At 41.8% G+C, this 13732-nt stretch overlaps 1 protein-coding gene across 1 annotated transcript in view; it reads right to left on the bottom strand.

Moving 5' to 3' along the window:
• The window catches only part of TCF7L1 (transcription factor 7 like 1), a 119794-nt gene that overhangs the window by 95272 nt on the left and 10790 nt on the right, over positions 1-13732 (bottom strand). Inside the window, exon 3 of the mRNA XM_060787669.2 lies at positions 8467-8597. Coding sequence (XP_060643652.2) covers positions 8467-8597 — 131 coding nt within the window. The remainder of the gene's footprint in view (positions 1-8466; positions 8598-13732) is intronic.

Raw genomic sequence — 13732 nt, 5'->3', positions numbered from 1 at the left:
AATCATAGAAGTTGGAAGAGACCTCATGGGCCATCCAGTCCAACCCCCTGCCAAGAAGCAGGAATACTGCATTCAAATCACTCCTGACAGATGGCCATCCAGCCTCTGTTTAAAAGCTTCCAAAGAAGGAGCCTCCACCACACTCCGGGGCAGAGAGTTCCACTGCTGAACAGCTCTCACAGTCAGGAAGTTCTTCCTCATGTTCAGATGGAATCTCCTCTCTTGTAGTTTGAAGCCATTGTTCCGCGTCCTAGATTCCAGGGAAGCAGAAAACAAGCTTGCTCCCTCCTCCGTGTGGCTTCCTCTCACATATTTATACACGGCTATCATATCCCCTCTCAGCCTTCTCTTCTTCAGGCTAAACATGCCCAGCTCCTTAAGCCACTCCTCATAGGGCTTGTTCTCCAGACCCTTGATCATTTTAGTCGCTCTCCTCTGGACACATTCCAGCTTGTCAATATCTCTCTTGAATTGCGGTGCCCAGAACTGGACACAATATTCCAGATGTGGTCTAACCAAAACAGAATAGAGGGGTAGCATTACTTCCCTAGATCTAGACACTATGCTCCTATTGATGCAGGCAAAAATCCCATTGGCTTTTTTTGCCACCACATCACATTGTTGGCTCATGTTTAACTTGTTGTCCACGAGGACTCCAAGATCTTTTTCACATGTACTGCTCTCAAGCCAGGCATTTCCCCCCATTCTGTATCTTTGCATTTCGTTTTTCCTGCCAAAGTGGAGTATCTTGCATTTGCACTGTTGAACTTCATTTTGTTAGCCTTATTCTGTGTTACTTACAAGGACTATGTAAGTTTATTGCACTATTTGATTTTGTATGCAAGACTGCAAGTTTATGCCTCTGCTGATAAGAGTAAAGTTTTTTCTGTTCCTTTTTCCTCTTGCCTGTGTGTCTTTTGTATGGGACTTGGCTAAAACACGCTCTGCGCAACAGATTCAATCCCTTTCTACACTGCCATATAAAATCCAGATGATCTGCTTGAACTGGATTATATGTGTAGACTGTAGTAGAGTTTTGCTTATTTGACCTTTGCTTATCCGACATTCCATCTTATCCAGTGCTCTTATCTGTGCCCCCCCTTTCCCCCCATCATTTCCCCTTCAATTAAAGGAGTGCTCCCGAACTCTCTCTCCATTCCTAATAAATGAACAAGGCAAGACAAGGAGGAGAGAGGAAAAGGGGAGAAGAGGCAGGAGCGGAAGCAAAAACACCATCCCTTCTTCTATGATTTCCACACTCCTCTTCCGCATCCATGCACTTCCTGCTGGACCACTCTAGCCCCGGGGCAATGCCTTGCCTTAACCCTTTGAGTCCAGAGATTCAAAAAAACTAAATCCTGACTCATTTGGACTATATAGATGGGCCCTAAGTCAACTTTAGGTATTATTGGACGCCAGGTTTGGGGCTGAAATTATGGGTTTTGATATGACCTGTGGATAAGTCAAGGAACATTTCACATAGAGGGAAAAGTGCCAGTGCCACCTCTGCCACCATTTTCCCACCCAGACATTTGAAAGAGCTTCTCTACTCAGATGGTTCAATTTTTTTTAAGGAAAAGTGCAGTACAGGATTAACTCTTATCAAGAAAGGAACTATCCCTTCCCTGATAGAAAGGATGAGAGTTTCGTCCCACCTCAGGGAGCCTAAAAGAAGCATTGATTCTCTGTGCTCTCCTGGGTGCCAAATAGCCACCACCATCTCAAATGGGTCACCTAGGCAGTGGCATCACTAAGGTTGACATCATCTCAATATGGTAGCATGGAGTCAGCGCACTGGACCTCATACTAGGTGAGACGAGAGGCAGCCTGGGCAAAGACAAGGTGGTGTCTCAGTGGAAGCCCCCTGGCTCTGGAATGCCTTCCCCAAGGAGATAAGGCTGGCCCCATCCCTCACCTCCTTCCATAAGAACTTGAAGACTTTGTGGTTTCATCAGGGCTTCAATAATGACGAGTCTCAACCTCAAGCCCTTAGCCCAATAGTTAGTACTTGGCCTTGTACCCCATCCATTCCCCAGTTCCCTGCCATCTGAGGGCACCTTTTCTTCCAGCCCAGACCTTTTTTATAGTCCTTTAATTGGCCCTGGAATTGAGTGTCCCTGGTCTCCTAACAGGGCCATTGCTGAGACTGATCCTTGCACTGTAGCATTGAGCCAGCCCCATTTTTCCCTTCTCCTTGCACTAGCCTTGGCCCAGCCAATTCCAAATAGTTCAGACCCCTTATTGAAATCTTTGCCCCTGGCAGCTTACCTTGCATGAAGAGGAGAGTTTTAAATTTATTTAATGTATATGTTGTGATAACAGTTGTGCCTGTATTTTTGTTTTATATTGTATGTTTTTGTATTATTTTGCATATGTGGGAGATAGGGCGGCATATAAATAAAGTTATTATTATTATTATTATTATTATTATTATTATTATTATTCCCCACTTTTCTCTCTTGATCAAGACTCATAGCTTAAGCCAAACATATTATTAAATATGTTGACTACTGTATTGACTACTGTAACGCCCTCTACATTGGCCTTCCTTTGTCAGTGATCCAGAAACTGAAGCTGGTGCAAAATGCGGCGGCTTGTCTTCTCGCCGGGGTGCCGGCGAGGTGTCGTATCACCCCAATTCTACAGCAGCTGCACTGGCTTCCGATTGAGTACCGGATTACTTTCAAGGTGCTGGTATTAACCTTTAAGGCCTTATATGGTCTGGGGCCGGCGTACCTGAGGGCCCACTTATCCCCCTGCCAACCCCAGAGATTACTTCAGTCCGAGGACCAAAATTTGCTTGAAGTCCCTACCATCCGGACTTATCATTTGTCATCTACTAGGCAGAGAGCCTTCTCGATTGTAGCCCCTTACTTATGGAATGCCTTGCCAGTTGAAACTCGAACCATCTGAGACCTACTTGCTTTTCAGAAAGCCTGTAAAACTTTTCTTTTCTGACAAGCTTTTGATGGGTGAACAACTCGGGGCTATGTCTGTCCTCAATGCTTATTGTTATTTTGAAGCTAATTGTATTGTTTTAATTTGCTTCTGTAAACCGCTCCAAGCCAAATTGGGAGTAGCAGTATGCAAGTTAAATAAATAAATATTATTATTATTATTATTATTATTATTATTATTATTATTATTAGAAACACAACAAGATGAGTCCACAGCAGACTCTCTGCTGGCTGTTGAATTGGATTAGACGTCAGACACTTCCCAAGAGATAGGGCCTTCTCAGTGGTGGCTCCTCGGCTGTGGAACACCCTTCCCGTGGACATCAGGCAAGCCCCCTCCCTGTTGATATTCCGCAGGAAGTTAAAGACCTGGCTGTTTAAGAGGGCATTTGAACAAGAAGTGCAATGACTGGTAATTTGACCATAGGAATGGAACAACGGAAATGATATCGGATTGTGGGTTTGACGATGAGACGATTCGGAATGGCTTTTGTAGTAATGTTGATGTTTTGATAAGATGTTTTTCTGATAATGATGAATTGTGGATTATTTTACACTATGTTTTGTAATTTGCTCTTGCTTTTCCATGTTGTACACCGCAATGAGTCGCCCTTGGGCTGAGAATTGCGGTATATAAGCGCAGTAAGTAAGTAAGTAAATAAATAAATAAATAAGTGTCTAGGACTGTGTAATTGTGCAGGTCCCAGTAAGGTGGCCTTTTGCAGCTAGCAGATGGTAATCTTGTCAGCACTGATTGTGTTTAAGTGCAGGCCAAGGTCTTTAGGCACTGCACCCAGTGTGCCAATCACCACTCGGACTACCTTGACTGGCTTATGCCAGGGTCTTTGCAGTTCGAGCTTAAATCCTCATATCGTGTCAGCTTTTCCAGTTGTTGTTGTTATATAAGGAAATGATCTCCCATTTGCTTATTCTCTACTGTTGCCAGTACTATGGGACAAACAGCCATACATCACGTACATTACTAAACATACATTACTAAACAGCCATACATCACGTTCTTTTATTCAAACATTTATGGAAAATGTTGTTAATGTGAAAAGATTTTAATAAAAGCCACAACTATTTGCAAGGGTACCTAATTGGCACAACCCATTCTAAATGAAGAATGTGATTTCTTGGCAATTCAAGCTCATAAATTTTCAGAAATGGGAAACTTTGGAGTAAAGTATCATTAGGACCAAGGCTACATGATATCCTCAACCAACATGTGCAGCTTCTGGGGGCTGCGGGAATTCCCCCCCCCCCCAAAGAGCCTTTGGTTTGTCTTCTTCCCAATCCCGCAAGCCTTTTTTGAGGTATACTAATCTGCTTACAACATTGACGCGCTAATAAGCAATCCTGATTAGCTCAGCAGATTTGTAAAGCTGTTTTAATACAAACTTATAAACTGTAGATAGGCATCAACTTAGAAGCATTGCTGCTTCTTTCTCGTGCAAAGGGACTGTCTAAGATGGTGCCTGCGATGACATATGTGCACATCATCTAAATAAAAAGGAAATGCGCTCCTTTTCCTCCCAAAACCACTGCTTTTATCCCCAAGCAATTTATGCAAACATATTCCATGTATTCAACTAAAACCCATGTTTGAGTTACTGAGATTTCTTTAACTGAGTGACAGCCTTATTAATCATTATTAAAAAAAAACTTTCTGGCATTGCACACTTCTTAGTAGTCTTAGGGATTAGCTCAAAGGCAATTTCTTAGTCTTTGGAATAAACTAACAAGACTGGTGAGCCCTGATGAGGGAAATCGATGGCAGATAAGACATGTTCATGGTAAACCAGGAGGAGAACAATAGGTTCATGTTTAAGCATGATAAGGATGCCGGCAGAGAATCCCTAATGGCCACAAAACACAATAAGCTCCTGAGGGTTATGGCATCTGCAGAGTTTGGAATTGGAGTTGGGACATTTTGGGTTGGTGGTGCTCAGGGGGATTCAATGTGCTGTCTAACGCTTGGCCAATTTGCTTAATCACTTCTTTAAATGTCTGCAGGGACACACAATGCCAGCCCATTAACAGCTTTTAAAAGTCTTAAGTCTCCTCCTTAAATGAGAAAAGCAGAGCAAATAGAGGCTGTTAGTAATTTGCCTCTGTGGCCCATTTCCTTTATTTATTGGTTCATGGGTTTAAATTTACAGCAAAGTGTTAAGTCACTGCAACAAAGCGGATCCTTACTTATCCCAGGGCAAGAGAAAAACAACAAATAAGCAGGTATTTTCTCTGGGTTGTTGTGAGTTTTCCAGGCTATATGGCCATGTTCCAGAAGCATTCTCTCCTGACGTTTCACCTGCACAACCTCTGAGGAAGCCTGCCATGGATGCAGGTGACACGTCAGGCGAGAATGCTTATGTAACATGGCCATACAGCTTGGGAAATAATATTATTTATAATAATAATAATAATAATAATCTTTATTTATATACCGCTCTAGCTCCCCGAGGGGACTCAGAGCGGTTCCCAGGTAACATCACAAAACATAAAAAGTAAAACAACATAACCATAAGATTAACAAAACAATATAAGCATAAAATTGCTCTTTGATTGTAAGTGAACTATACATCCTAGTAACTACAACTCCCAAATGTCAAGGTCTATTTCCCCCAAACTCCACCAGTGTTCACATTTGGGCACATTGAATATTCATGCCAAGTTAGGTCCAGATGCTCTCTGGATGTAAGTGAACTACAACTCCAAAACTCAAGGTTAATGCCCACCAAATCCTTCCAGTATTTTCTATTGCTCATGGGAGTTCTGTGTGCAAAGTTTGGTTCAATTCCATCATGCTCTTTGATTGTGGGTGAACTATACATCCTAGTAACTACAACTCCCAAATGTCAAGGTCTATTTCCCCCCAAACTCCATCTGTGTTCACATTTGGGCATATTGAGCATTCCTGTCAGGTTTGGCCAGATCCATCATTGTTTGAGTCCACAGTGCTCTCTAGATGTAGGTGAACTACAACTCCAAAACTCAAGGTCAATGCCCACCAAACCCTTCTAGGAAACTCACAACAACCAAATGATTCCAGCCATGGAAACCTTTGACAAGGCATTTTCTCTTTCAACCCACTTATTAAACCAGGGGTCCTCAAACTAAGGCCCGGGGGCCAAATACGGCCTTCCAAGGTCATTTACCCAGCCCTCGCTCAGGGTCAACCTAAATCTGAAACTACTTGAAAGCACACAACAACAACAACAACAACAATCCTGTCGCATCAGCCAAAAGCGGGCCCACACTTCCCATTGAAATACTAATAAGTTTATATTTGTTAAAATTGTTCTTCATTTTAATTATTGTATTGTTTTTATGTGTTTTTTGCACTACAAATAAAATACGTGCAGTGTGCACAGGACCATGTTTTTTTCAAATTATAATCCAGCCCTCCAACAGTTTGAGGGATGTCACCTGGCCCTCTGTTCAAAAAGTTTGAGGACCCCTGTATTAAACATTTGAGGATTTTCTTTTAGTCTTTAAAGATATACATTCTTGAGATGATAGAAAATATTATGTTTCACTATACAATGTAACATCAGTAGACCTCCATGTAAATACTGTGGAACACAATATTTAGCACTTGGTAAATTTGGGTTGCTCTGAGTTTTCTGGGCTGTATGGCCATGTTCCAGAAGCATTCTCTCTTGCTATTTTGCCCACATTTATGGCAGATATCCTCAAAGGTTGTGAGGTTTCACAACCTCTGAGGATGCCTGCCATAGATGTGGGCAAAACGTCAGGAGAGAATGCTTCAGGAACATGGTCATACAGCCAAGAACACTCACAGCAACCCAGTGATCCCAGCCATGAAAGCCTTTGACAACATAGTTGGTAAATTTTGTCATCCTTTGACATCCACAGTAGGTTTACATCTCACTAAAGGACCATACATCTATATAAATAAAAATGTAATGTTCGTTTGTGGAATTAGCATAACTCAAAAACCACTGGACGAATTGACACCAAATTTGGTCACAATACCCCTATCAGGCCAACGAGTGACCATCACTCATAAAAACACTGAAGAAAAGAGACTTAAAAAACCAACAAACAAAAAATGCATTACAACACATGCACATGTGTGTGTATATATACAAATATACACACACATACAACACATATACACAGACTGGACCACAGCAACTTGTGGCAGGGGATGGCTAGTACACAATGGATTCCTTTCCTATGTCCGGCCTGTCAGTATTACTTCACGTCTTGTATAAATGTTGGACTAGTAGCATAAGTGGAGATGCAAATCCAAAACCATTGTCCATGCTGTAGCACATTCAAATAAACAGAGCAGCATGTGAATGTGCATTGCTTACACTCAGTGCCCTCTGCATGTTACAATTGCACAATTAATGGGTTGTCAAGTCATCCGCAGTGCACTACATTGGTATTCAGCCTAGGAATTGCATAACGTAACTGCAGCAGATATTTATGTTACACCAAAGCAATACAGGACCGAGATATGACAATCTCTGGAACCACATGAACCATAGCTTGCTGTGCATAAACCATATTCAAGTGTATGTTGTACAATCCCTTTCGCTTGCTGTCTGATTTATTGTGTTGACCAATAATAGAATCATAGAACCATAGAATCATAGAGTTGGAAGAGACCTGGTGGGCCATCCAGTCCAACCTTCTGCCAAGAAGAAGGAAAATCACATTCAAAGCACTCTCAACAGATGGTCATCCAGCCTCTGCTTAAAAGCTTCTAAAGAAGGAGCCTCCATGACACTTCTGAGCAGAGAGTTCCGCTGCTGAACAGCTCTCACAGTTAGTTCTTCCTGATGTTCAAGTGAAGTCATGACAGCTGGGTCAAACATTTCCTTTAAGCTATCCAAAACAACAAAGCAAACCCTCGCCATCAACTCAAGACATCTTAGACCAAAATGTCATTGAGACCATAAAAAATTGCCTCCTTCGACTTTGGGTATCTATATATCACTACACAGAGTTTCTATTGTCCCTGGCCAACATAACCAACTTGGGAGTTTCCAAGGAACAGAAGAGATTGGAAAAATTTTAGTATAGTAGGAACAACATGTTTGTTTTGATCACTGATAGAACTATAAAAACAAAATCAGAGGTAGCCAGGTTGGCCAAACACCAAAATCCAAAAAAGTGGGCTACTGACCAACTAAATTACACAAAACACATGTATTGGCATCTTGGATTTTGATAAAACAATTGATTCACACTCCTACAACAGAATCTTCCAACAACTTTATTTATATTCCGCTCTATCTCCCCAAAGGGAGTCAGGGCGGGCAAACATTCCATGCCCGAATACAACAACAATACATCCATACTAATAAAATGTATACAACCCAACATATAAATACGAATTATAACTTAACAAACTAAAATTAAATAAAAAGAACAGCCTGTTATAACAGACATAAGACAAAACATCAAATGGAAACAATAATTTACAACAAAAACAGCAATAATAATAATAACAACAACAACAAAAAGCACTTACTGTGCGGGCACCACCTGGAGACAAGGCCCCACTTTGCAAATAGGGACTTCCCAACTCTGGAATCATCAAGAAAGGGTAACTTGGATACGGAGTTCCTTTAAAAAATCCTCCATCTTGCTGTCTTCTGAGGACTGGGAAAGAAAAAGAATGCACTTAACTAACAGATAGGCAGAGAGCAAAAAAAAGACAGAAGAGTTCAAGTTTCAAAATGCGAAAAGGAGGTAGAATATATTTTCTCAAGGCTGTAGGGAATAAATTGCAATTATACGTCTGAGTTAAAGTCTCAAACAATTTAAGGCCCTTTACATTACATACATCCCCATTGTACAATCAATTTCACACTACAACCTTGCTTCGAACAAACAGAATGTACTTTTCTCCATGTAACGGACAATGTGCATGTTCAGTTGAAATTCAGTTGAAATTCGTACTAAATTTAATAGGGCTTCCTTTCAAGTAATGACAGAGGTGCAGATATACCTAAGAGCACAATCTTAGCTGAAATGCTTTAAGACAGTGGTTCTTAACCTTTTGTTTTGACCAGGGACCACTTCGCTACAACATTAGTACTGGGGAGGCCCTGCTCTCGATCCCGCCTCTGTCACAAACGTGCTTGGCGGGGACGAGAGACAGGGCCTTCTCAGTGGTGGCCCCCCCTGCCTGTGGAACTTGCTCCCCAGCGAAATTAGAGGTCAACTGCTTCCCTTCAGGAAAAAGTTGAAAACGTGGCTATGGGATCAAGCATTTGGATAGTAGGTTGATAAATGATGACAATGCTATGGTGAATGGACTATAGACAGGTTTCGGACCAAGTTGATGATTGTAGAACTCAGATTTAGATTTGGCCAACTAATTGAATTTGCACTATTTTAAATGGTTTTAATTTATATTAATGTTTTATCTATTTTGTAATTGCTTTTTTATCTGTGTGTATTTATTCGAAATAGAATTAAAGCATGAAAAACCATTAAACCATTAAAAATTATTAAAATATATTATACAATTAATTAGACCAAGGGTCCTCAAACTAAGGCCCGAAGGTCATTTACTCGGCCCTTGCTCAGGGTCAATCTAAGTCTGAAATGACTTGAAAGCACACAACAACAACAGCCAAAAGCAGGCCCACACTTAGAATCATAGAATCAAAGAGTTGGAAGAGACCTCATGGGCCATCCAGTCCAACCCCCTGCCAAGAAGCAGGAACATTGCATTCAAATCACCCCTGACAAATGGCCATCCAGCCTCTGCTTAAAAGCTTCCAAAGAAGGAGCGTCCACCACACTCCGGGGCAGAGAGTTCCACTGCTGAACGGCTCTCACAGTCAGGAAGTTCTTCCTAATGTTCAGATGGACATTCCCATTGAAATAATAATAACTTTATATTTGTTTAAATTATTCTTTATTTTAATTATTGTATTTTTTTAAGCATTTTTTGCACTACAAATAAGATATGTGCAGCGTGCATAGGAATTTATTCATGTTTTTTTCAGTAATCCGGCGCTCCAACTGTTTGAGGGACTGTGACCTGGCTCTCAGTTTAAAAAGTTTGAGGACCCCTGAATTAGACAGTAGATTATACATGCCGGTAAAACCAAATCCAAGTCTAGACAGATTCAATGTCGTAAATATCCTAAGTCTTTTTTCCAATTACCACTATTTGATTAATCAAATGCCTGGTCCCAGACCCAAGTCTTCACTTGTCTTCTAAAGGACAGGAGGGAGGTGGCCAACCTGATGTCCCTGGGGAGAGAGTTCCACAGACGGGAGGCCACTGCTGAGAAGGCCTTGTCTCTCATCCCCACCAACTGCATTTGTGATAATGGTGGGATCAAGAGCAGGACCTCTCTTGAGGATCTTAAACTTCGTGATGGTTCATGGGATGAGATACGTTGGGACAGGTAGTCTCGGCCAGAACCATTTAGGACTTTAAAGGTTAAAAGGATGTGTATGGGAGGCATCAAATTGTTGCCAGCTGTAAGCCGCCCTGAGTCCCCCTTCGGGGATAGAGAAGGGTGGGGTACAAATATCTGAAATATAATAATAATAATAATAATAATACCAAAAAGGTAACAAATCAGTTTTAGGTCAACTTTAGATTCAGCTTGATTATTGGGGTGCTGATTCAGAAAATTGCACTGGATAGACTACATCAGCTCGAGTTTCTGATACAGAACATATGCCATCTAGTAGTCACCATCTGCTCACTCATAGAAAACCATATTTTATAAGCCCTGGCACTATAAGAGGCTTTTGCGAGACCAGTTGCTCTCATTGGCAAAATAAGCCAATGGGATTTTGGCCTGCATTAATAAGAGCATAGTGTCTAGATCCAGGGAAGTAATGCTACCCCTCTATTCTGCTCTGGTTAGACCACACCTGGAATATTGTGTCCAATTCTGGGCACCACAATTCAAGAGAGATATTGACAAGCTGGAATGTGTCCAGAGGAGGGCGACTAAAGTGATCAAGGTTCTGGAGAACAAGCCCTATGAGGAGTGGCTTAAGGAGCTGGGCATGTTTAGTTTGAAGAAGAGAAGGCTGAGAGGAGATATGATAGCCATGTATAAATATGTGAGAGGAAGCCACAGGGAGGAGGGAGCAAGCTTGTTTTCTCCTTCCTTGGAGACTAGGACGCGGAACAATGCCTTCAAACTACAAGAGAGGAGATTCCATCTGAACATGAGGAAGAACTTCCTGACTGTGAGAGCCGTTCAGCGGTGGAACTCTCTGCCCCGGAGTGTGGTGGAGGCTCCTTCTTTGGAAGCTTTTAAACAGGGGCTGGATGGCCATCTGTCAGGGGTGATTTGAATGCAATATTCCTGCTTCTTGGCAGGAGGTTGGCCTGGATGGCCCATGAGGTCTCTTCCAACTCTTTGATTCTATGATTCTATGATTACAATGGTATAGTAATGGTGAGGCTGTGGGCCATATTTTAGTTCTTGTGGATCACTCGTGGTCCACAGACCACAGGTTGGGAACCACTGCTTTAAGACAAGGACAGGAATAAACAACCCTATAGATTTTATTAGGCTCTCAAACCAATCATATGAGCCCTAGCCAGAAACGCTACATCAGAGATGGTGGGAATTATAATCCAACATCTGGAGGATTATATCCCTATCCCTGCTATAGGCTGTAATTGTGAACACCAGGATTAATCCTGGTGACAACCTGTGGTCTGGCTTTAAGGTGACCAAAACTTTATAAAGTCTTTTCTTTTCAAAATCCTTACTCACAAAGATGTTATAGCCCTGCACATTAATAAAACATTTGCCCTCAAAGGGGGAATCTACATTAATAAATCACAATTTGGTCACATACATATTCATATAAACATGCAGTGTATTTACATAATTACACTACTGTTTTCTAGGCTCATTTATCAGTAATAACTGCCACGAAGTGATCATAACACCAACCTTTATCAACAGGCTGGCAAATAAAGAGAGGTAGAGCAGCATCCCAAAAGATGACCAAAATGAAGCAGGAAGTAAATCAGGAGACCCTTGACAACTAATCCTAAATGCATCTACTAAAGGGGAATTTCCCTTTAACTCTATGGGATTTAGGTTCTGTGTAAACAGTAACATGCTTGGATTAAACCAGAGCTTTCCAAACATTTCATGTTGGTGAATCATGTTTCAGTCATGCATCATTTTGCAACACAGTGATTCAGTGTTGCTAACAAACCAGAATTTAAACCACTCCTTATAAGGGAGAGTAAAGATAAAGGTTTTCCCCTGACATTAAGTCCAATCATGTCCAACTCTGGGGATTGGTGCTCATCTCCATTTTGAAGCCGAAGAGCCGGCTTTGTCTGTAGACACCTCCAAGGTCATGTGGCCAGCATGACTGCATGGAGCGCCATTACCTTCCCGCTGGAGTGGTACCTATTGATCTACTCACATTTGCATGTTTTTGAACTGCTAGGTTGGCAGAAGCTGGGGCTAACAGCTAACGCTACTCCCCAGATTTGAGGGCTAACGCTACTCCCCAGATTTGAACCTGCGACCTTTTGGTCAAGAAGCTCAGCAGCTCAGTGCTTTAACCCACTGCGCCACCGAGGGCTCCTTTATAGATGTATAAATAAATGATAATAACAGGAGTGCCCAGGTTAAACCCTTGTGCCAGCAGGACTGAAGGCCGACAGGTCACAGGTTCAAATCCGGGGAGAGCACAGATGAGCTCCCTCTGTCAGCTCCAGCTCCCCAGGCAGGGACATGAGAGAAGCCTCCCATAAGGATGGTAAAACATCAAAAACATCCAGGCATCCTGTGGGCAACGTCCTTGCAGACGGCCAATTCTCTCACACCAGAAGCAACTTGCAGTTTCTCAAGTCACTTCTTACACATAAAAATGATCACAAAATGGATGGGAACGCAACATATCTCATGAAAACTTATTAACTTGCTTATTTCACATAGATTCTGGGGTTTCTTGCTACATTTGCACGACACACCTACACACTGCAGCCGACACATTAATGTGTCAAAGAATCCTCCACCTTGTGCGACTGTGGCGCAGGACAAACAATTCTGCATCTGTATGCTTGTCCACAACATCCTGCCTCATGTACAGAGGAAGAATTGCTTAAAGCTAAAGACTATGGGGTTGCTGTTGCCTGTTTTTGGTCAAAAAATATTTAGCCGCTTGTGCGCCTTTATCAGTTTTATGCTTATTTATGTAATGCTTTTGATATGAAATTAATTAATTAACGTGTCATGACACAAACTTTGGAAACAATAAAAATATTAAAGGATATAATAGTGAAAACACTTGGAAAAAATCCTGGTTGGTTCAACTGAAATTTATTTCTGAATTCTAGACTTTTACAACATGTAGATCAGATGTGGGCAAACTTTAGCCCTCCAGGTGTTTTGGACTTCAACTCCCACAATTCCTAACAGCCTATCGGCTGTTAGGAATTGTGGGAGTTGAAGTCCAAAACACCCGGAGGGCCAAAGTTTGCCCATGCCTGTGTAGATGCAGGACATTTGAAGGGTGGGGGGTGTCTCTAAACAACTGAATAGACCTCACAACCTCTGAGAATGACTGCTGTTGATGCAGGCGAAACGTCAGGAGAGAATGCTTTTGGAACATGGCCATACAGCCCAGAAAACCCACAACAACCAAACTAAACAGTGCATTGATGCAAAGCATATTCGTGGGCCCAAATCCCAAATCCACTTCTTAATTCCAGAGATCTACTGAATCTGTAATAACTTGCTAAATGGATATGGATGTGAGTTTCACTGAACCAATGGGTC

The sequence above is a fragment of the Anolis sagrei genome, chromosome 7, assembly GCF_037176765.1.
Source record: "Anolis sagrei isolate rAnoSag1 chromosome 7, rAnoSag1.mat, whole genome shotgun sequence".
NCBI classification, from domain to species: Eukaryota; Metazoa; Chordata; class Lepidosauria; order Squamata; family Dactyloidae; genus Anolis; species Anolis sagrei.
Note: the sequence above shows the minus strand (reverse complement) of the source record. Positions and strands in the feature narration are given on the sequence as shown.